This window comes from Rhododendron vialii, chromosome 5a, assembly GCF_030253575.1.
Source record: "Rhododendron vialii isolate Sample 1 chromosome 5a, ASM3025357v1".
NCBI lineage: Eukaryota > Viridiplantae > Streptophyta > Magnoliopsida > Ericales > Ericaceae > Rhododendron > Rhododendron vialii.
This window is the reverse complement of record NC_080561.1, coordinates 39,261,056-39,286,452: the sequence shown is the minus strand read 5'-3', so window position 1 is coordinate 39,286,452 and position 25,397 is coordinate 39,261,056. Positions and strand designations below refer to the sequence as shown.

At 37.9% G+C, this 25,397-nt stretch overlaps 2 protein-coding genes across 3 annotated transcripts; both read right to left on the bottom strand.

Annotated features, from left to right (window-relative positions):
* Positions 1 to 901: 901 nt before the first annotated feature.
* Positions 902 to 4,282, bottom strand: LOC131326813 (transcription factor DIVARICATA). Its single transcript, XM_058359698.1, has 2 exons — positions 2,884 to 4,282; positions 902 to 1,725 (listed from the first exon to the last, which is right to left on the bottom strand). The coding sequence occupies exons 1-2, from the start codon at positions 3,300 to 3,302 to the stop codon at positions 1,323 to 1,325; spliced, it is 822 nt and encodes a 273-aa protein (XP_058215681.1). The 5' UTR covers positions 3,303 to 4,282; the 3' UTR covers positions 902 to 1,322.
* A 13,573-nt stretch (positions 4,283 to 17,855) lies between these two features.
* LOC131326932 (laccase-4) lies at positions 17,856 to 21,694 on the bottom strand. Of its 2 annotated transcripts, XM_058359844.1 has the most exons (7): positions 21,476 to 21,688; positions 20,539 to 20,690; positions 19,891 to 20,135; positions 19,658 to 19,786; positions 18,446 to 19,372; positions 18,218 to 18,343; positions 17,856 to 18,083 (listed from the first exon to the last, which is right to left on the bottom strand). In XM_058359844.1, exons 1-7 carry the CDS (start codon positions 21,560 to 21,562, stop codon positions 18,079 to 18,081), a joined length of 1,671 nt encoding a protein of 556 aa, XP_058215827.1. In that variant the 5' UTR covers positions 21,563 to 21,688; the 3' UTR covers positions 17,856 to 18,078. The 2 variants fall into 2 exon arrangements, with proteins under 2 accessions (XP_058215827.1, XP_058215826.1); XM_058359843.1 differs by having other exon boundaries at positions 17,856 to 18,343; positions 21,476 to 21,694.
* Positions 21,695 to 25,397: the final 3,703 nt, after the last annotated feature.

Below are 25,397 nucleotides of genomic sequence, written 5' to 3'. Positions count from 1 at the left end.
AGCGTTACCATAGAAATTCCAAATCAATGGCGGATCATGTAAGAGATCCGTGACTCATAGGTTTCCACCACGGCACCACCCCACCAAGGCTCAAGCATAACAATTACTCTCTTATGGCACCTGGACTACTATCGCAAGTAGGTTCGACCCTGCGACTGCATGGAAAAGAGCAGACATTTAAGTCGACCTGCTTTAACAATTTGTTTATCACCAATACGGTTGAAATAGCTACACTTATTCATATATTCAATGCTTCATTAATTTTGGAATTGACTGTAATATCTAGCTAGAGGATTCTCTTTCCCCATCTTGAAAAATACTTATCTACTAAAACACAAAGTGAAAAAGAGGAATTGTCATCCTCAAGTAGAGAACAAAGCAAAAAAGAGATGGAATGAAGCATAAGATGCTGAAGTTAGTGGATCTTAGGCACCACTGTCACTTGTCAACTTCAGTCAAATAAGCATGCAGAATCACTCAAAACTAGTTGAAGTCCGCGTAAACTGATCCGGACATCCTGAGTTATGAGTTATTATTACAAACATAAGCATCGATCCATGGTGGGAAGAGGAACATACCAAGAGATGCCAAACATGCAGCTGTGGAAAGCCATTATACCGTGCCAATACCAGAAATTCTATTTCGAGTCGGCAGATTTGGACTTGGAATCTCATGATCGACGATGTCGCCTTCTACACTACTGGAATTAATCTACTGCCTCTGGTTCGGTTTCTGATGCTTGTAGAGAGCGCAAAATGATTCCTTGTGTGTGATTAGCATTCATCCAACTTATTTGGAAATACAACAAATATAGGTGTCAAAGTGAGATCTAGTCAATCTATGGATGACTAAGTTAAAAGATCCCCGAAAGACGGATACTAGGCAAACTACTGATACAAACTTGACTCAATAATAGTACCACAAAAGGATTTGAAAGAATTCTTGATGACTAAATCATAGTAATTAAGAATTCATCTGGAATCATGGTGAACAATAATACGAACAACGTCGAGAAATTACACCCAACAAGAAACATAATCTCACGGATGCCTGTATATTACCCACAACCCATCAAGAAATTCTTACCACAATGACAATTTTTACCATACCAAAGGGCCGACCTACTCTCACATTGCCTTAAAACACAATTTGAACACCTGAGTTGGAATCAACTAAGACTTCACTCCTACATAATTTACCCTCTTTCTTTTACCGATCATTCCACAAGTCTAATCCCCCTGATATGATCAGTCATGTCTTCATCAACATACTCACACAAGCCTTGACAACTAGCTAGGCTGCTTCCATGCATCTGCTTGCGATCATTGAAATTGCGCTGAATCCATTTGCAAAGCTGGATTATAAGCTCCAATCTGAGGTCCATAAAGCGAGAACAGGCTGCCATTTGTTGGGTTCCAACTGTATAGTGTTGTGGCCATGCCACTCAGGCTTGAGTGCTGTCGTGGGTGAAGAACCACCGTGGGAGAGTGATCCGGTGAGGGAGGTCTGTTGTTATCCGGCGGATGGGATTTTGATTCTGCAAGGTTGACGGTGGTGATGTCGTGGATGCTCGATCTCCTCTTGTCTTTCCCTCCTGAATGCTGCCGGATGAAGTACTTCTGAGCATGACTGGCCACCTGAGTGGGCGTCCGGCTGGTCACGAAATTGCGCGAGATGTTTCTCCAGTCCCCTTTGCCGTACTTTTTAAGTCCCATTAGAAACTGCCTGAAAGAGAAAAAGACACCAAGACCAACCATTTTTAAAATTTAGATTCAAAATTTATCTATAGAAACTATTTTTATCTGATCAACTATACAAGAAAACTTTCTGTCAATAGATGTCTATGGTTGAATGAACGCATATGAAACTACCAAATCATTGCTGGATTGATGGTTATCTTATCTAGTTGTATAGTCACAGCTTCAAATATTGGAACTTTTTTCCTTCTAATTGTCTCATCAGCTATACAAGAAACACCATGCAAGAAACCTTTTGTCCTAAAACTTGGCGGTGCTCCAGACCATTTCAGAATCATATATTTATGTGGGGTTCATACACTCGTGGACCCAACTAGAACGTGTGGTTGTGGGGTGGTATGAAGCATCATGTGGCGGTGCTTCCAGAATAATTTCACCCGAAACATTCAATTTCCTAAACTATGTTATGCATGCAGATGCAATATCGGTTCGAAACTGTGGTTCAATATTGATTTGGACCAGTGCAACTTTTTTGTTCATGCAAATGCACTATTGAGAGATCTAATGCACAATACTTGGGACTTGTGAATTTGCTCTCTCCTAGGTCTCATGTTCGATACTTTCTAGGTGTTATCTAATAGATCTTGTGAGGCCAAAAACAAAGACATATTGACACAAATATTGTAGATAATATCGACTTTTATTTTTGTATTCTGTTTTGTTTCTTGTTTTTCCGGGCCTGTGGGCATTTTGAAGGCTATATCTTTTTAGCTTATCAGTTGTTCGAACTTATAGGCGTATGAGCCGTGCAGTTTGTATATGATTGTATCAATACAAACCACATTTCTTCGTCCTTAAAAAAAAAGAAAAGAAAATCATGTATTATAGCTCCAGTTGAGGCAACAGTAAAGATAGAATATTTTTTTTTTTTTTTAACTCTGTATTTGGTCTAATCCAGAGAAGACTAATCCCATTGTCTACTACCGGCACACTAAAACTTCATACATCGAATAGCGCAACAAAAGAATTAATAACATGCAGGGCGAGAGTCAAATCTCAGACTAAAGACTTTTAAAATCTGATTGTCAGGTGACTATCACTATATATCAACCTAGTCAAGGGTAAACGGTAAAAGTAAGTTACAAATACAATGCTATGTGAATTTGGCAGAAAAAAACTCTATTACCTGTGCTCCTCCTCCGTCCAGGGCACACCTTTCTTCCTCTCCTGATCCGTCGGCCTCCGCTTTCCGCCGGGGCTGTAGAATTCCTTAAACCCATCACAGGTTTCACTACTATTCGCCCACTCCAAAGTGAAAGAGCTGGTGTTATACCCAGGAATAGGAATCAATCCGGCCTCTATGTCACTCACATCCTCTTCCAGTTCCTGATACTGCCTGATCACGTCGCTCACCGTCTTTCCCGGGATCATCGCCGCCACATTGTACCACCTGTCCGGCGTGTCCTTGTCGAAGAACGCGAGCGCGTTTTCGAACCTCTTGTTCTCTTCTGGCGTCCATCTTGTTCCTTTGCTCTCTTCGAACAACCAGTTTGCATTCCTTATGTATGATGATGATGGGGTTAGAATTTCCATTCCTCTATTCATTGTTCACTGGGGAATTATTGTGTTCAGTTGGTTGGTATAGCTAGAAGGCTAGAAAGACATTCTCTCTCTCTCTCTCTCTCTCTCTCTCTCTCTGGATGAAGTCTTAGAGAGGAAATGCGAAGAAGGGGAGATTTTGATGGCCAAAAAGAAGCATTTGAAGGGAATATGACAAGTTTCTTGACATTAGCATGAGGTGGGAGGAATCTAAAGGAGGCCCACCTTTGCCAATTCCTTGGGAAATTTAAAGAAACTAACAGGAAAAAAAGACCTTGATTGTGAACGATAGGCCTATGAACTACTCGGCCAAAAAAGCAAAAAAAAGATAGACCTATGAGCTCTGTGCAAGATCTAAAGAGAAAGGATCAAAAAGGAACACAACCCAGACGGATATGACAGAAGAAATGAACAGTTCTCAAAACACCCACGAAAAAGTTCCCTTTTTGATGGAGGATATTGTAACATATGCACACAAGAATCAAAAAGGGTTCAAGAAAAGAGGGAAACAGATGAGAAAAACAGAGGAAAACAGAGAGAGTCAATAGGAATTAGACCAGTGGAAGTTACTGTACTTGCTTGATGGTGTAGTATATATATAAGAGTCATAACACAGAGATCTATAGGGAAGAACGAGGACAAGAGAGTGAAGAGGGAGACAGATGAACGCTGTTGAGTTTTGATTGGTTAGGTGGTGCTTGTGGGGGCTGGTGCTCAAGAATTGTTCCTTAATTGTATGGGAGAGAGAGAGAGAGAGAGAGAGAGAGAGAGATGGAGAGCGGCTGCCCAATGAAAAACTAAGGAGGACAATCTGTCATTACTGAACCAGATCCAAATGGGTATTGTTGTGATTGGGAAAAAAATAATCAGAAAATGATGGAGTTTGGTGATGCTCTAGTGGTTGACTGTTTAGTGTGTTGACATCTAGCATTGAGTTTCTGGCAATGGCTGTCACTGAAGTTTTGTTTGGAACTTGAGCAAAAGAAAAAGGAAATGATGGAAAACTAAAAGAGAGATGGGGAGAGAAATTTTATCAAAAGTGTTACACACATAATGATTGTGTAAAACACAACACACAACCAATCTCTAGTCATCCATGTGTAATGAATGGTTAAGGTTCGCTCAAACTATTCCTCATAAAAGTTAAACTTATCCATGAAAGAGTTTTTTTAAAATCTAGACCGTCCAAATACATCTGGACGGTTAGAATTACACACATAATCAACACAACGGTTGTGCAAGTAGCATTTTTGAAATTTTAAATAGAAGGAAAAAATAAGGAAAATGATTTGGCCACTCTCTTTTTTGTTAACGTCACTCCCCTACAATTGTATTTTTGCACCAAAAATACACAAGCAGAGGGGTGGCGTTAACAAAAAATGAGTGACAAAATCAGCGGCCAAAAATAAAAGGAGAAATGAGAGAGAGAGAGAGAGAGAGAGAGAGGGTATATATCTTCTCTTTCTTATTTTGATTTTGTAAAGAAAATTATGTGAAGAAAATTATTTCTCTTGGTTGGTTTTGGAAATAAGAGAAAGAAAATAGTATGCGATGAGAGAAACATAAAAGAGAGAAAAGGATGTGGAAACAAAAGAGATGGAAAACCACCTTCTACCTAATTATTTTCCCTAGGATTTCTTTTATTTTCCTCTAGTTTTAAATAAATAGTCAAAACCTTCCGGACGCTATCTAATGGGGCTAGATCATACGTATATAGTTTCCCTAGGAATTAGTTGAGGTGCACTATGTTGGCTCAAAACACCCTAAGATATCAAAAAAATTCTTTGTCCCCTTTCTTGGAAGCGAAAATGTGTGCAAAATAGTTGTAAAATCTAAAATGTGACCTAAGGTTATAATTGATGATTTTGTTTCAGAATTAAGAAAAACTTTAGAAATGGGAAATACATAAGTCGTGGTTAATGATGCTAAGGCCCCTTTGGCCTAATTTTTCATCCTCTTTTTGGTTCTTTTCTCTAACTTTTATTCATTGTGTTCCTAATTGTTAGTTCCAATTCTATTTTGTGATGTTCCAAAATATTTGTACCTTATAGAAAGTCAAGAATCTAAAAATGACAATTTTTCGAAACTATCCTCATGCATATCTATCATTTTCTTCAATTGATTTAGAATAAGGGATAATAAATAAAGGAAATAACACCTTGAAATTTGAATTAAAGTTTAATTATTACATCTACTCTTAAAAGTTAGAATTCCCAAAAGGGACTAACAATTAGGAACGGAGTGAGTCCAAGATTTGAATAATATTTTTACGTCACATCATTCAACTCGATAAGAAGAATCAGAAAAATGAAAAATATAAAAATGTAGACCAAAGTTGAAAGAAAATCACCAAACAATCTTTTTGGTCATCTTTAGTGAACTATTTTCAATTTTGGTTTATACTTTTATGTTTTCTCAATTCCTCCTATTAAGATAAATGATGTGATGTAAAAATTGGAATTATACCAAATCTAGGAATGAAAGTTAACAGAAACAATCAAAATCACAGATGCCAAAAAGTTAGCCAAATGCAGTACTCCCTAGCTTTGCATCCATTATTTAGCTAGTTTAATCAAGAAGGGTGGTTAGTCTTCTTCACACTTTAATTATTGATTCTTTCAGTTATCTATTCATGTCAGAAATTGAGCAAGCTACAGCAGTGAGTGATATAAATGTTACTCTTTACCAAAAAGGGGCAAAACAAGAGATAAATTCAAATTACTATTAGAATCATTGTTACTCTCTCTCTCACTTCAAATTATTAGAATCATTGTTACTCTCTCTCTCTCTCTCTCTCTCTCTCTCTCTCTAAACCCTAGCCATCGCACCTCTTTGTTTCTCTCTTCCCCCCCCTCCCCCTAGGGTTTCTATCTTAAAATGGGCGGCGGCGGCGGGGGGCATCTCCCCTATGGTTTTTTTTTTCCTCCGTCAGCTTCGATCTGAATCTCTTTTCCTCTCCTTTCATCACTCTCCACCATCATCCTCCCCTCACGCCTCCTGACACCTTGGCCTCCCCGGTTCCTCTACCACCGGACCTCCTCCATCATATTCTCTGTTCCCCGGTGACTCATCTCTGGTGGTGCAGTTCAGATGTGTGGCTGTGGGTGCAGAGCTTTTGTGCATGATTGGGTCGCCGGAGTTGGAGATTTATGTTGGTGAATGATGGTGAGGTTTTTTTTTTTCATTTTCTTGTTTGGTTGGAATCATTTGCTTATTCTTCTCCATTGTGTGGAGGTTTTCTCTCTGATTTATTGCCGTGAGTTTTTCTCCCAACTGGGTTTCTCCCAATTAGGTTATTTTGGGTTGTTTCTGTAAGAAAAGGTTTAGTTGGTTTTGGAGTATAGTCTATGGGATGAATCTCCGTTGTCATGGTTACTTGGTCCTTTGTCTAAGGACAAGTTTTCATCTTGATGTACGCTTTGATTGGAGTTATAATATCATCTGTTATCAATTGACCACAAAAAAAAAAAAAAACACTACCAAATTTGGTAATGTCATAGATAATTTATTAGAGCATCTCCAACCCATCTCTAAAAGTCCAAAATGGAGAATAGATGTGACATATTAGAGAAAGATTTTGTAATTTATTTTCACTTTTTACACTTTATCAGAGAATTTAGGAGAGACCCATCATACTTTTTAGATATTTGAGTCTCCAAATTGTCTTTTGTTCTCCAAATATGAAGACCCTACTCTCATTTTGGAGACAAAATCTTTAAAAAGTACGATGTGTCCCCCTTAGATTCTCTCATAAAGTGCAAAAAATGGAAATAAATTATAAAATACTAGTGCATATTCATGCCTGAAAGCACAGCTCGAATTTGATATTCAACAAATTATTCAGTTTTGTCCCTCTAACCTCTAGAAGGCCAAGATCCCATTCGAACTACACAACAACCCGTGCTATACATTGATCTTAAGTTGTATTGGGGTTAACATACATGAACTCTTTCATGACGACTACATAATGCATAATAGTACTTGAAAAAAAAATCTAATATATCAAATGAATGTTGCCGACCACCTCGCCAACCAAGCCGACCAATAGTTAAATATGTTTTAAACATAGTTTATCTAATCAACTACATAAATAATCGTGGCACACATCAATTCAAAACACCCTTTAAAAATGTATAAAAGTTGTAGTAAAAATACTTCAAACATAAGCAAATATGTCATGGGAATACTAACAGGTAGTAAAACGAAACAAAAAATAAAATTTGGGATGTAGGTTGTTGGTTGTAATGCCTCATTTCCCGTTTCCTGTTTTGTTTTTGAAACAGTGTCCTTTTGGAGAATAATGTGAATCCAGATACATATCTAGCAGTTCTCAACACAATCCATGATTGTATTTTTTACTTTTTAATTATCAAATGGAAACTTATTTTCATTCATGAAAAGTCCAACACACTTGCAAAAGAATTATGTCTAAGTACCACCCCAGTAGCAGGACATAAGCAAATATCATCAAACTAAGAGATTGCATTCGTTTCTGGTAGACAAAGAATAGAATGTGTATTTAGCATTTTTTTTAATCGGCGCAACAGTATGAGTTAAAGGTAACGAAAAGTCTCGAAGGGTAGTAAAAACTCCAGAAAGTCACTTTTTTACTTGTATATTTTGCATTTAGATCTGAGTTCAATAAAATTGGAGTATATAACAGTGAGGTATTGTATGGTGTATACAAATGGATCGATCTAGTGTGAGTGATTTTTCCATGGATAACGTTGTCGCAGAGAGGGATTGAGTGAGGCAGTTAGAGAACTCGGGCATAAACCTCACGGATAATGCCACTTCTAAATCTATGCACTCTGTCGAAGGTAAATCAACGTAAAGAGGGTCGTGAAACTTGCCTACTGAAAAAAAAAAAAAAAGGGCAAGGATATAGCCTTTTTGTAAGAGTTATTAACCCTCTTTAATTGAACAATAAACACTTACGGATAAAAAGCTTTCTCACCATTAGTAGAGTGCCTTCCAAGATAAAAAGAAAATGAAACAAACTCAAAATTAGACAAATAATGAGATAAATAGAGAGAACGTGAGATTCAACGAATAAGTCAAAAATGTTACAGATACTATAGTAGTTACTGTTTATCCGGAGCTGTGGTCTACGACTCTGGTTGTGGAGGAACCAACGTTGATAAACACGGACAGGTAAATGAGAGAGGAATGCTCTGAATAAATACTATGGTTAAAATAAATCTCTAATGAAACCAACACAACTCAACTCAAAATAGAACAACGCAACCCCCATAAGAAAAGGTTGAACTCTTTGCGTGTTCCGGGCTTTTGCCCTTGAGGTGTATCTTCCAACTCTTTGTTGGATCCCCTTCCCCTTTCCACCGTTTTTTAATAATTTTTAATTTTTCCGGTAAAAAAAAAAAAGAGAGAAAAGGTTGAACTTATCATATCAAAACTTACATTGGAGTATTTTTAAGTGAATCAAACCTTCTCTGCAAATTACTACAAAAAGCACCCAAAAAATTACAATTAGTAGGAATCAAATAGGAAATTATTTAGAAGTAAGAGAAATCGAGGAAAAAAATCTATAATGAAAAAAACTTAATTGAGAAAACGACCGACGATGAAGGACTTGTGGTTGTTGTTGCCGACGACGGTGGTTTGTGGTTGCGGTGGTGTACGATGGTGCTGGTGGCAATGGTTGTGGTAACTTCCGAAAGGTGCTGCATTTGAACCAGAGAGAGATGTGGTGATGAGTTGTAGAAATCAATTGGAAATGGGAAAATCAATTGGAAATGGGAAAATCAATTGGAAAAGGGAACAGAGAAACATTTCAAAAACGTTTCAAAACGTTTACATTATTGAATAGGGTCAATTGATTTACTCCAATTCGGAAAAGGGAACAAAATTAAGGAAATTGATATATTTAAAGATTTATTAGGAAACGTGTAATTAGGATATAGATCGTAGGTTTATAATTAGAAAATATGCATTCGATCCGACGTATACAAAGTTAACAGAAAGTATGATCGAACGGTTATAGAGGTAGCTCTGTTTGTATGCATAGACATTTTCAATGGAAAACCGCTCTGTTTTATAATATAGAAGATTCCTCCAATATGTCACATTCATTCTCTATTTTCTACTTTTAGAGATGGGTTGGAGATGCTCTTGGTACGTTTGTTAAAAATCACTGTCTTTAGAAACTCTTTTTCTTTCGGAGGCAGCTTCCCTTAGGTTGCCTATTGGACTGCACGGGATGCAGTCCGATAATTTTTGACCCTATTTTAGGCTTAAATCGATGATCGGACTCATTCATATTTTAGAAATTATTGATAAGAACAAATACTTAAAAATTCAGTTGATCAAATACTGATCTATACCTAGACGGAACACATTTTATGTGTTAAAAAATGGGTTCTTCCAGTTGTGATCTAGTGTGGCGAATTCACTTGAAATTATTTATTTTAAAATAAATCTGCTATGGTGAGGTTCTCAATCGGTATCCAATCAACTCGAATTTTTACATATTTGTTGTTATTAGTAATTTCTACAATGCAAACGAGTTTGATCACCAAACTGGCTCTAAAATGAGGCCCAAAACTGGTTAGACTGCATCCCGTGCGGTCCAATCCAATGGGGAACTTGAGGGGAGCCCCCTCCTTTAAGTTCTTGGTTTTTTTTTAAATTGATAGAAGAGATCATTTACATCATATATGAAGTACAAAATGCAAATCCGGGATACTATATTAATTGTGATCAGAGTTCATAAGAAAACCAAGCTTACAACCCAAAAGAATGAATGAAAAAAAAAATTTTTTTTTTTTTTTTGATCGGCAAAAGATGAAATTTTATTAAAAATGGGGAAAAAGGGGAGGGAATCCAACAAAAAGTTAAATAAACACCACAAGAGCAAAAGCCCGAAACACCCAAGAGTCTACAGGGTCCACAATGATAATATTACTAAAGCCCGACCCATACCCAAAAAGAACAACGAAAAGCCCACACACCTAAACCCAACCCAAACCAGGGCCGGCCCACCCAAACCAGTCCTGAAACCCTAACCATTACAGCCACCATCACCGTACAAAACACCGGAAAATAGCCTCGCCGTTAAGCCGAGCCGACCTCTCCCAGATGTAGAGGCCGACGGCTGGATCCGGCCTACGAAAATGAGAACCAAAGCAATCAGGGCCGCAGAACAACAGACCACCACCACATCAGACAAACCCACCTAAACCCCAGCCTCACGATCTTTAACAGCAGCAGCAACAATCCAACATGACGAGCTGACAGCCCCACGCCCGATTAAGAACTCCGAACAGCCGCCGGCCGGACTTCGGCACACAAAGACGACAAGAGATCCCAGCCATAGGAGCCGCATCCACCTCACCAACACCGGATTGGAACCATCACTAATCAAACATCGCCATCTTCTCCGATCGTTTCTGAAAGATGATAAGAAACCTGCAAAAAAATTAAAACAAATCCAAAACCCCAGCCACCACTTCACACAACCACCTCCGACTCCAATCTTCGGCGCACGAAACGGGCACAGACCAAATCTATAGATCCAGAAAACAGAGCTTCATCGCAAAATAGCCAACGTCGCCGAAAACCTGATGAAAACCACCATCACCGGAAAAACCAGATCTGTCACTCCATTGCCGACGAAAACCGCCAGCAGCAGGGCCATCGAAGAACGAAACCCACCATCACCGGAAGACCCAAATCTGTGACACTCTAATGCCGAAAACGCGGGCCTTCAACGCCGTTAGGCCGAACCGAACTCACCCAGGAATGAGTTGGCTTGAGACCACGCGATCTACACCCCCCAAGGCCTCGTGACCACACCTCGCCGTTAGGCCTAACCGATTCCACCAAGTGTGTGAACCGGCGGTGGGTCGACGGCCAAAAACCAGCGAAACCGAGGGAGGCTAGGAAGGAGAGGAGACAGGGAAGGAGAAACCGCTGGTGAAACTTGGTTTGGGTAGAGGAAACTTGGTTTGGGAAAGGTAGAGAGAGAAAGTAGAGAGATGGAGGAGAAAAAAAGAATAATGCCTAACCTTTTTTGAAAATCTAATGAAAAAAATATTAAGGAAAGAACACCCACATGCTGACATGCCGGTTGATTTTTTCATTCTTCGTTTGAAAGGTTCTAGTGCGCTTTGTCAAACATTAGAAATTACATAGCATCCCTCAAGCAGATAGAAATATGGTAAGTGGTAATAAATTGATCACAATCAAGCATCATAACCCCACCAAAATGGAAATTGAATTCCAATAAAAACTGGAGTATATATATTCTGCTTCATGAAGAAATTAAAAATCCTAACCACTAAAGAAAATCAAATTATAAGATATAATCAGTAGATTCAACTTATAAATTGACATTAAAAACGTGATGTCCTATCAAACATTATAAACTTCAAAGTTCATAGGAGTACTAGTTTGATAAGTTCGAACAATAACCAGCGTATTCAACGTTTACAGAACAAACGAAATATAGAATAAATTTATTGGAGCTCCATAATCGTTAAAAAAATTCAGGCAGAATAATGTGACCCTTGACTCCTTGTTATCCGCGCACTGCGAACATTGCATTGACTTTTAAATCTATTTCTTTTTTTTCCCTCAAATATCTAAATATTTTTCCCACACCTAGTTGCCCTTTCATCACCTATTTCTACCAATGCCTTCATCCCTAATAGCTAGGTTTTTCTACTTGTATAATTTTAAGTAGGGAAATGAAATACAAAGTGGGATTAACACTAATCCCATCATCCACTGACTTGGTTGCCTTTTTAATCTCTTGTGGTTAGGGCATTGATTAGTTTAATGACCCTTAGTTTTGCAGTGCTAAGTACAAACACAATGGAAGAAGGACAGTTTAAATATAGTTGACTTACCAGGCTCAAATCAAGGCAGGTGTCCTCTAGCTATATTTTTATTATCATCATTCTTCTCACCCATAACTGAATTAATTCTATATTCAATGAGGGAGTTGCTCATAAATTATCAGGTGGTCCATAATGGTAAGGGGTAGTTATGCCCACTTAAATCCTGACATGTGACTGAATGCTATGATGAAATGCCCTTTCAGTCCTTAGGTCTGGGAATGGAGTTTTTTTTTTTTTTTTTATAATAGAAAATGCAACTTACATGATAAAATCATTTACAAATTTCACAACCCATAGGCATAAAAAACAACAAATACAACAAAAGACCCAAAAGGTTTGAACAAAATATAAGAAGAAAAAAAACAATATAAAAAGCCGCAAAAATAACTGCTGCATGTTTGAGACTATCGATCTATTTGTGGATGTGACCGGAGGAAGTTTAGGAAATGAAGTTGGAACTAATGGAATTGTCATTCCTCTAGAAGACCCTTGTTTCATTTTCTTAAATAAAAATAACATGATTCATATTTCAAGTGGAATTAATCCCCATTCGTTAATTTAGGTGAATGAATACTGTGCATTGAAAGCTAATGAATGACCATTCTGTTCATTTTCAACTCATTTTTCCAAACTAAGCAGCGCATTAGAATTTATTTATTTAATTAATTAAACTGATCACCACTTGCAATGGAGTTGTTTTGTTTGTTTGGATAATGGGTAGTCTTTAAATTTTCCCCTTATTTATTGGCCATGATTATTTTTTTTGGTACTAAAAATAGAAGTTCAGGTATTGACGTATCAACCCCATCACCTTTGTCAAAGAGTATTGTCTCATCACACCAAACCATTATCTCTAGGGGACTCCACTGCACATATCAGAACCGAAGATAAAAGTTCCACCACGTGTGGATGGTGCTAGGAGTATGTTTAGCAGTTAGCACCAATAAGGGGTTATAGGAACTCAATCCTCGGCCTTGTCCAACTAAGTCTTGAGTTTCAACCACTTAACCAACCCGGCCCATTGGTTTAAATCTTTGGCCATGTTTTTTTTTTTTTTTTGGCCACGATGATGAAAAGTATATTAATTTGAGGTAGTTCCAAGTTGCGGTATAAATTAAGCTCCGAGGTCAGTGGAAGTTAACTAGGGTTTGCATGCGTTTTAATTCTTAAAAATGATCGAGACCCCATCAATATTGTACTAGGATTAAATTAAGAAGGCCTTCAGGGTATATATCAATGTCGTCATTAACTGAAAACCTAGATTACACCTGAGGATTAGGTTAACAAGACAATAAACTAATGCCTAATTACCATAGCTTTGATACATGCAGCATGCAAGGTATAGATGGAGCTCATTGGGAATAAATGCATATGAGTATGCCACATTGCTAGTAAGAAGACTTAGAAAAGCAGTTAAAGCTAGTTTTTTGCGTACTTGTTAAACTTGACGAGCTCTACAAAGTGAACGTTTCCGATCAATCGGAGTAAGATCGGAGCAGGCCCCATTCCCCGGTCCTCGGAGACGTTTTGTTCTGCTCGCGTTTTGGTGGAAGGTAAAACCTATAGGCAAGGGTAGAGCCAGAAATATTTTCGATGTATGAGGCCAAAAACTTAAACAATATTAATTTATGACAGATATAGCTAGGAGCTCCATTGTGGGGTCAAAATAGCAAATATTGTGTGTAAAATAGGGTACTCCTTATTGAAAAATCAAATGAAGGTCTAATGTCACTTGTTAGCTCTGCCCTATCCTAAAGGTGACTGATCCTTTCTGACAACTATTCGTCACGGATTTGGAGTTCTCTGTGATCACGCCCAAAAAAAAGAGTTACGTCTATCGTCCCTCCTCTAACCTTTTAGCTTAGAGAATTAGAAAAGAAAATACATGTGAGAGGTAAATGGCCTTTGAAGTTGGTGATCTTTGTCCTAATTTTCTTCAATTCCTTTTTTTTTTTGGAATTGATATTCACACTCTCTTTTTTGTTTTTTAGGTGTATGTATTTTTTATTTTTTTTGCTAAAAGACAAAAAAAGAAGTATGGATAACAAAAAAAAAATGAGTGTGAATATCAATTCCCTTTTTTCTTTTGGTTTTAATTTGTTTTGTGATATTCAATGAAAAAGAAATGGAAAGGTTGCTTTCATTGGTTGAAAGTATTGATAAATTATACTGAATAGTAGTTGGCTCCACCTCCAACCTATTGCAGTGGTTGGTTGTTTACTCTGTCTTTCCCCACAAAAAGCTTCTTTTTTTAAAAACAAAATTAAACAAATTAATATTTCCCCCTTGTTTTCTTGTTCCCTTCATTGTCACTCCACATGAACCCAAAAAAAAATATTTCTTTTTAAATATTTCAACTGAACAGTTGCACTTAACATAATGCAGCACAAGTTACAATAATGGGGTCATGTGGAGCCAAGGATTGGTTTGGACACACAAAAAAATTATTTCCATTGCCGAACTTATAGCTTTCAACCAGTCCAAATTTGACACGTCGACCTTCTAATTATTTTATATTGGTTCAAACTTTATTTTTCATTGGTTAATATACTAGATGGGTCAATTTTTTAAATACGGTGTGCGTATATGCGTGTGTAGAGGCTAGGGAGAGTTTCTATCGGCACGTATAAGTTATAACACTTGTCGATCAGCTCTTTCTGTCCAGATATGATATTCCTTTTAAAAATTTTAACTTTTTAAGAAAACATAGGAGTACTATTGTATAATGAATCCAAACTCCAATGAAAAAGTCATTAGAATTTTTAATATTACATACCCTTTTTGTCTCCACAAGCTAGCTATCATAAGATTTTTTTTTTGCAAGGAATATGTATATACATTTTGCAAATTAAAAACCTTCATGCTTTCATGGACGGTTAAATTTGGACTCAGACAGATTTAAAATTCTGAATTACGAAAGACGGACAACGAAAGGGAGAAAAATAGTATTTTCACTCAACCTCTATTAGATTGGATTCATATAAATCTAATTCTATAATGGTCGAATAATTTTCCCCACCTTAGGAAATGTGAATTAATTAATTTAATGTCTCGAAGTCTGACCCTAGGCTATGGTTTGTTTTGGGAATGTAAATGATTATCTCAATAAAGTGTGGCTTTCCCTAAACGGAAAGATTCCTCTTGTTTCTTTTTTAAAAGCTCATCGTATGGTTGAGTGCATCACTCATCATGTGGGCAGAGGTACAACTATACCAAAAGCATTAAATTTAGTTTGAAAATTTTCGTTAATGACCCCACCCAAAACTGGGCGTAATTATTCGGGGTGTTTTCACTAAGCTAAAAAAAAAAAAGTCCTATTTCGTCGGATATCGGTAAAGATTTGATCGATTCTATACCCAATTTCTTATAAGCATATCCGGCGTAAAATTAATCGAGCATTTACCGATATCCGACGGATCAAATTTTTTACAGAGATGCAAAAAGGGTCTCGATCAGTTTGCGCACAGGTCAACCGATTTCTAAGGGATCAATTCCATCGTGCTCTACCGGAGGACCCAATTAAAGTCGAAACAAAACTCCGCATCGAATGGCCCCGTAAAAATTGATAACACCTAGGACGTTTCGAACCTGAGACTTAAAGAGAGATTAGACCTTGATGAGAGATTAGACCTTGGTAACTAGTCCAACTCGTGGGTTAAAATGGCTAGTTTTCTTATATAGCTTATAGTTATTTGGAAGGAAAAAAATGGAAAATAACAGAAGAAGTTTACTTAGAGCCTAGAGGTAAGAAAGTTGTGGCACAAAGATTGGAATTATTTGAAGTTAGATTAGAGAACTACTATAGAAACGTAGTACTATAAAGTTTGGGGGCGACTATTCGCAATCCATTATTTTCTCTATTAGCCCATTAAAATTTTCTAAATAATTACAACATGAGCCTCCAATACAAAATGTCCTACTTGCCCTTCTAACTTTTTAGACACAACCCATCATCATCTTCTTCCTCTCTTCCCTCAATCAGTTCACGCCTCCTCCATCTCCATAGCTCGCCATAGCCACCACCACTCGATCAAGAACACCGCCGCACCACTGCCACTCCTCTCTCTCTCAGTACAGTTGCCATTGAATCACCACACTGCGACCATTTTGAAAACAATTTCGGTAACTAACTGTATAAAACATATATATATATATATATATATATATATATATATATATATATATATCGGTAACTAACTATTGAAAATACATATATAATTTGGTAATTAACTGCCGAATTCTGGTATATACTTCGGTATTAGGTTACCGAAAATTTATTTGACAATATTATATTACTGAAGATTAGAAAAGTCCTATATATATATATATATATATATATATATATATATATATATATATATATATATATATATATATATATATATATATATATGAGTCCCCTTCTTATAAGGACTGCCTTATTTTAATAAAATGCAGACCTCCATTTTCTGATCAAATTTTGATGATCCAAGCCGCTCAATGTGTTCAGAACGTGATTTTTAGGGTACCCATGAGAAATCAGCAAAAAAAAAGACCGGGAAGGGCTTCATCCGAGCAGTTTTTGTTTATTTTTTATCTAACGGTTCAAATAAAAACTGCTCAAATCAAGCCCTTTCCGGTCATTTTTTTTGCCAATTTCTCGCGGGTACCCTTAAAATCACGTTCTGATCACATTGAGCGGCTCGGATCATCGATATCAGATCGGGAAAGGCGAGAAATGGGAGGTCCACATATAAGGTCCTTATTTTAAGGTCCTTACTTGAAGATTTCTGATATATATATATGTATATATCGATAATTGACTGCCGAAAATATATAAACATTTCGGTAACTAACTATTGAAATTATTTAAATATTACGGTATTCAAATGTCGATAATATTACATTTTTTCGGACCTGAAACGCCGAAAATCTAGTTCAAAAAATTTAAAATTCTGCATCGAAAAAAACACAGTGCTCGATCGGCTCCCAAGTGGGTTTCGTTTTGAGAGAGAGAGAGAGAGAGAGAGAGAGAGAGTAACCTTGAAGAGATGAGGGGAGGGAGTGGCGATGGTGGGGCGGTGTTCGTAGCTTTGGTGGTGGTGGCTATAGAGATTTGGTGTTTTGGAAGGAGAGAGGTATAATAGGAAGATTTGGAGAAATTAATGGGTTATATAGAGTAAATAAGGGAAATTACAGGGTTATATGGAATAAATAAAGGAAGTAGGCTAATAGAGAAAATAAAGGGTTGCAAATAGTCGGCCCCTAAAGTTTGTTGGGCTATTTTGATATTTAAATCTTTCCACCAAACAGGGCTTTCCCTACTTTTTTTTTTACAGCATCCAGTTAGCTTGGGCCCTTGACCCAATAAAGAAGAAGAAAATCTTGGCCCAAGTTGCAAAAAATGTGAGCTTGGGCTTAAACTAGCATTTCACAACTCTTTCAAACGCCTGTAAAGAAGACAGAGTAGGAGGAAGAAAATGTTTTTCGGGAGCCGGGTCACGTTCGTGTGCATTTTCAGCCGCAGGATTGAGATTGTCATGTTTTAAAAGACTTTCCTACGATTCCGTGATTGAAAATGAACCGAAACAACAGCGTACATAAATTTCGGGATAGAAAACTTGGCCGCAATGTGTCCCCCCTCTCTTCTCCCGTGTTTCCCTCCCCCTTCCATCGTACTCTGCATTTTCAGCTGCAAGATTGAGTATTACGCATTTACTTATTAAATATGTATTATGTATAACAACAATGAGACAGGCTTCAGATTTTAATTACAATACATATTTTACAACAAGTTGGTACAATCACCACAAATATTTTTGTTACTATAATCAAGAACAATCGCTACAATCGCTAAACTGCTCTCAAAATCATTGAAACAAACTTGAACAAATTATTCTCTTTTGCTAGGGAAACAACCCGATTTCTCCGCCCGGTTTTTATTAGCCTTCTTCCTGTGTTTTCATCCTTTTTCTGTTAGCAAACCTGTTGATCTACTTTGATGAATGTTTTCTTTTTCTCTCTCTCTTCCCCTTTGATCCTTCAAATCACTCTCTGTATATATAAATAGCCAGTGCTAACATTTTGGAAGATCTTTTGGAGGTGGCAGAACAGACTCCTTAGGGCCCTTTCCATTGTCCACCAAAAATGCCATCTTCAGCCCCCACGTTGTGTGCACTTCTAAGTGGCAATGCATAAACCAAACTCCTGCGTATTTAACAAAAGAAATGGTTATTTTTTTCGGAGAAGGGAAAGTTTCTTGCGAAGAAATTAAACAAAGACAAAAAGGATCTCTGGTTAGTTTAGTACCTGGATTATCTGCGCGGAATCTGAAAGCTACCCATCCACCGGACGGTACTCCAATTGTGTTCCTCTCGACCGGATCGACAAGGTTGAATTTTTTCGGATCCTTTTTCGCGTTATAATTCCCTAAACCCTTCCCAACCACGTAGAAATTAAACCCGTGCAAATGGACAGGGTGGTTTTCCGGGGCTATAATGCCGGTATCTTGCAGAACAACTTGGACCGTAGCGTTATATGGCAGTCGATAAACCTTCGTCCCATTTTTCGTCGATAAATTGGTTGGCCCAGCGCCCGTGTAGTTGAAAGTATTCGGCGGATTACCGGGAAAATCGGTGGTGAAAACTCCCTTGATCTTGAAAAAATGTGCTTGAAGCAGAGCAGTGGTGGGCATGACGAACGTGACATTGTTAACACTAGCCACAACACGGCTCCCATTGCCCGCTATACAACTCGGGCACGGGTTAATCCCGAGCCCGACAGTGAAGAAAAGGGAGTGATCAACCTTTATCGGGACTTGGGCCGGGTATTTCTTGGAATTCAAACTTTTTAAGGAGTCGAGGAAGTTGTTGGCGATTGCGGTGGCGTTCTTGGGAGGCGGGGTGGCGAAGGTGGTGGGGGTATTGGAAAGGGTGCCCGAGTAGTGGAGGGTGGCGGTAGCGGTAACGTTGTCGACGGCGATCGGAGCGTCCATGAAGGGGGAGGCCGACAACGCGTACTTCCCGGAGTTCTGGTCGGCCGATACGATGACATTGGTGGTTTGGCCGGGGGCGATGACGATGGTATCGATCTTGAAGGGCTTTACGTAGGTGGCGTCGACTTCCACGACGGTGAGCTTGTGTCCCGCGATTTTGAAGAAGAGCTCTTCATTGAGGGCAGCGTTGATTAGGCGCAGCATGTAGGTTTTGCCGCTTTGTACACTCAGTGTGAACCCGGCTGCATATGAAAGAGAGTCCCAAAATAAGTGTTACATTAGTTATTTGTTTGAAATTGTTAGGGTCAAACTATGAAGGTCATGATCATAGTTGTCAAAGGCGTGCCTAGGTGCAAGGCGAGGCGAGACGCAGCCCCAGCGCCTTGCTGACCCCAGGCGAGGCGATTTGAAAAAGGCGGGTAAAAAGTGCAAAAAAAAAAACGACAAGGCTAGAAAAGTGACCAGGCGCAAAAAAGCGCGCTTTTTTCAAATCGATGAAAAAAGCGCTCTTTTTTCATTGTAAGTACCTTGTGAGGGGCAGGCCGATACGGGTCCTGGATGTCCGTTAATGGTATGAGCATCCGATACATTCGGGGCCAAACCCGATTTCAGTGCTTCGTTGATCACAGCCTCAGTGTCCGATTTCCACCATTCGGCTGCAATATTTCAATCATCAAAAGTCACTTCAAATTTGAGTTACAAATGATTTTACTCCAACAACTAGAAGCAGGATTCGAATCATTAGCTGTTTTGAGCTCACCTAATATGACGACCACTTCACTTTGGGGCTTGGGAAACGGGTACGGTACGCCCCGCTTCGGCAGTACGACTAAGGCACCGTGGACCGTCGCCCTCAGCCACAGGATGTGCGCGTGCCAAAGGAGTGTGCCTCGTTGGCCCGTAATGGTGAAGTTGTACACATAGCTTTGACTTGGCTGGATCGGGCATTGCGTGATGTATGCTGGTCCGTCGGCCCATCCAGTTCGGAGTTGTCGGATACCATGCCTATACAAGATAAAATATGAATTTTCGCTAGCAACATTAACATAGAGATATATAACTGTTCCTATTAACCATGCATCTTCATAGTGGCATCGTTATTTGTCTGGACGAAGCTCTTGATAATTTTCACTTATGTTTTCATTATATATTCACTAATAGATTAGTCTGGTTTATCGAGACACTCTTCATTACAAAAAATATATATATATATAGTTTTGCCGCAACAAACACCCATGGACGAAGAGAGTGAATCACGCACCAGACAGTTGCAGAAGTGGATAATGAAATGCAAAATGACCATATTGTCCTGAATTATGTTATTTGGTAGGTTGGTTATGTTATTTGGTAGGTTGGTATTTTGGTAATTAAGTGGGGACATGATAGGGTGATTTTGGAGATATCTTACCAATGGATAGAGACGTTGTATTTGACGTGGTTAACGACCTTGACAAGAACTGTATCACCTTCTCTGGCGTAGAGAGTCGGCCCCGGAAACCGGCCATTGACAGTGACAATGGACTTTGTCGAGCACAACCGACTTTTGTTCCTCATCACCACCTGCACAGGTTACCCACCAAAACATCTGAATTTAATGTTGTGAGAAGGAGAGATTAGTGTTCGTGATGTGCTTTCGATAACCGAGTTTATGTGTTTTTGATCATCTGGGATCAATGAAGTTAACGGTCGGATAAATTTTTAGTTCTTTCGGCCCAAAGACTTTTTAACTGGCTAAGACGCCTAGCTCACTTGCACGTTCTGAACTACTATTCGAAGGTCCGTCCACCTAGGAGTATACTTTTTCCAGATACAAAATACTTAGGCTAATGTGGATTTGGAGAAAGAAATTTGCAATTCGATAAGTTGAACTCAACATATCAGCTTTTCGGCCCTCCGATCCGTTATAGTGTTATGCTCTATTATACTGGTGATCCCAAGAAATTGCACGATCAATTTTTGATACGTACCGCTTCGCATAGGATTTTTCACCCACTCATAGCCGATACTCTAATGCTATGACAAGTTTTCCAGTGCCAAAAAATAATTTTAAAAAGTTTACGACCACCACACCTGTTTCCTGCTGCATATCAATCAATACTGCTACTACCACTTTATCGTTACTGTCACACTTCTCGTACCACTATTTAATACTCCCCTTGCATGCAAACGACACACGAGACGCTGCGACATTGTAAGGGAGTGTTTTAACTACCTGGCCATCTTGCTTACTTGACAATTATCCTCAGGCACAAAACTTGTCTACAGAACTTCTTAAATTTAACACAAGAACAAGCTCTATCATACAATACAAGAACAAAGCTATCAAAACTGATGGGAGTACTTACATTGAACTTGAAGTGCCGAACCCTGCACTCAACCAATGCTGGAAACAAACATGCAACTAATATCACAACTCGAATCCAAGACTCCATCTCTCTCTCTCTCTCTCTCTCTCTCTCTCTCTCTCTCTCTCTCTCTCTCTCTCTCTCTCTCTCTGTGTGGAATGTGTTTTGTACTATTCTGTCAGCTCTGATGTCTCGTAGGCTCGTAGCTAGTTACACTCTGCTATAGACTGGCCAACGCAACCTTATATAGGTGATGGTATGGGGTCACCAATATGGCTGCAATGTCATTTTTCTTTGGTTAGGTGAATAGAAAAACCCTTCAAAATCAAGATTTCTAATTAAGAAGGAATAAAAACCTGATCAGGGTCTAATTCCCACTGGTTTCTTGCGTTTTACATAAAGTAGGTTCTCCCCCTCGAACCAAATATGTGTTTTGGAAATGAAGTTATTGTGTTCCTTGTCCACCAAATTTAGTTACTGCCCCTTATTAGGAAGAAAAATATGTGGTTTTTAATTGGTTGCATTGAAATTAATTATAGTTAGAGATCTTGCTCCTTTTTCTTTTTTTTTTTGTCCGCACGTGTCTCGGGGTACTTGAATTTTCTTTGGATACAACAGTTATTTATAACGCTTTCTCACGTGGGATGAGTCTCATGTATGTGTAGATCTCACCCCACGTGAAAGGAGTTACAAATAACTCTTGTAGTGAAAATTTTCTATTCTTGAGATAATTCATTGGGAGATTGAAAAAATTTGAGTACCTAGAATTATTGTGTTACTATCAATTGCTGTTGGAACCTTCCAAAACACAAGCTGTCAAAGGAATTTGGTGTTCACTTGCATTCACTTGCTTAAAACTGAACCAAACATATACAGTATGTGTAGTAGCCATTTATGAGAAGTTTTTCAGTGCCGGGTGGGCACCGGCCACGTGGTGCCGAGCACCATCTCGGCCGTCCAAACGTGTTTTGGACGGCCCAGATCTGTTTGGGTAAATTTTGAGTGTAAAATTATCAAAATACCCCCTCAAGTCCAAACAGATCTGAACCCTCCAAAACACGTTTGAACGATCGAGATGCGTGCTCGTCACTACGTGGCCCGTGCCCGCTCGGTACTGAAAAATTTCTCGCCATTTATTTGTCGATAGTACCGTGTAGACAATACTCATGGTACCCTGGGGGTACATATATTTATTTGTAAATATCATGGGTATCGATACTTCAAACAAGGTTTTTGCAACACCCACTAATCCTTTGATACAGCCAAATATATTGTTGCCCTTTTTTTTTCAATCAATAGAAGATATCATTTTACATAAGATATAAAGTACATAGTACAAACTCGAAACACTACATCAATTGTAAGAGTTCATGAGACAACAAAGCCTAATAATTCAACCAATACAAGAAATAAGCCCTATTATAGGGTAGAAACAAAGAAAAAAAGAAAAAAAGAAAAAGCCATCTAAGGTAAGAACACTCACATACAGGTGAAAAGACTCGAACTCTTGACCTCATAGTAAGATGCAAGAGTCCTGGATAAAATGATAGCTCTGTAGACAAAAATTAATTATAACCCCTTAGGATAGAATGATCAGAAAAATAAGATATTCACGTTAGTTCAAACGAATTAAATATTTAAGTACTCCAGTTTTCAATTCGTTTGAATCGGTGCGAAGATCTTATTTTTCTGATCATTTTATCCTAATGGGTCATAATTATTTTTTTGTTTCTAGAGCTATCATAATCAAATTTCTTCTCTACAGGATTCCAAATAAAGAAATAAATTACAAAAATTGAATTTTGAACGGTAGTTAAAGGACAACAATTTGGCTGATGTGTCAAAGGATTAGTGGGTGCTGCAAAAACCTTATTCATGACTCCTCTGTGAAAAAGATTTTCTCTTTCGGCAAACAATATTACAACTACGAAATTAAAGCACCTTTCAAATTCTCTCTCTCTCTCTTTTTTTAACGGCAAAATAAAGTCTCCATTAATCATAAAGATGCCAATTATATGGAAACTAGACAATAGGAAAAGCAAATGCATCGAGAGAGTTTCAAAGAGTATTATACTCCCCTAGTGCTGCAACTCGCATCACTTAACCTACCCTTCAGCCCTTCGATTTTCTTTCCCTTCAACACGCCCCTACAGGTATAGCCGGATCTATTCTATTGATAGACTAAACACATGCAAATATTTTAATCATCAAGCAGACAGTAAGGTTTTCAAATTCGGGATATCTATTTACCTTATAAGCTAGTCATCAACTACGTATATCATCGAAAATTTTAAACGTTAGACACAAGAGTGACTTAAACCATTTACATTCTCAACACACACGTACATTCGAAAGTAAGATTGCAAAGATTTGAATTGGTTAAGGAACATTACTAGAATGTTTTTTCTAAATACATAGCCAGGTATAGTGCTCCATTGTCAGTTGTATGATTAATGAACTTCAGATATTAGACTGATGAGGATTATGAGTTTTAAAAGTGAAATTAAATTAAATTTGTGGTTGCGAAATGGCTTTCATGCATGTCATGTATCAGGTCTTTTATATAATATGCTGAAAAAGGTATCATGGATTATTTATTTCAAAGCTACGATTAAACCAACGGTGGGTACGTAAGTTGGTAATAACTCCTCAACCAAATTAATGCATGGCATCTATACTCTTGTAACTCTTCTTCTTCTTCTTTTCATTTACACCCTTTATATATACATACACAATTTAGGTATTCGAGCCAGGATCAAGTAATTATACAGAACCAATCCCACCGTCTACTAGAGAGAGCCCAATTAAAATTGGGAGGGATGGCTTTGTCTAGGCTGGCATGCCCGATTTTTTTTTTTAACAAGAAGCTTAATTTAAGATATTTATTTGTACCTTGTGACTGGTTTTAAAAAGATAATCATTCCGAGTATTTGTAAAGGAAAAACACAATTAAAAGTTATCAACTTTCTTCATTATTTAAAATTCAATTCAGAATGTCTTTGAAAATTTTCCTTTTTCAGAGGAAAACAAGGGGTAAAAGTTACTAATGAAAGTTTCTAGATTTGTGAAAGATTAAAAGGAAAAAGTTAATAAAGATCAAAAAATCCAATTAAAGGAAGACAATAGGGGAATGAAATTGGGGTCAGGGCCGGCCCCGGGGTAAGTACCACAAGCTCTTGGGCTTGGGCCACCCCGGCCTAGGGCAACCAAAAAAAGAAATTTTGATGATATATATTATTGCTATATATATTTTTTGAAGTGAAAGTTCTGTTGACATGGGTTTGACTCCCACAGGAAGCACTTTCTTTTTTCCTTTATGATATATAGGTACAAATACTTTTTGAGGAAAATGTTGCCATAGTATACTGTTGGTTTGTTTTTTTCCTTTTTTTGATAAGTCAATCGTTGAAATGAACGCATTAAGGAGTACAATCTTTCAAAAGTAGTTTGGCAAAATCAGGCAGAATACAACCTGATGAACAGCTAGACCAACTACACTCTAAGGAACTACTCCTTCCGTCCAGATTTAATAGTTCTTTTCGGGAGTTTGTGCCACTTTTCAATCAATTATATCTTGAAATTTATAATATTTTATGTAATTTTGAAAATATTATCTTATAGAACTAATCAAGATCTTTCGATCAAAACAATATTCATATTGGATATATAATTCATTACTAATTTATAAATATATAACTCATTTTTTTATCCGGTTAGAATTGAATGAGAGAATAGTAGCTGACCAATGTGCTGCTGTATTCTGGTCTCTAACAGTCCAGACAAAGGTCCAATTCTTGTTCAAAGCCCACTTCTTTATGTCTACCACCATAGCTGATATTTCATATTTCCCACAACTCCTGATCATTCTTGCTGTTGAGGCAGCCAATAAGAAACACGACAATCTGATTCGAAAATTGCCTTC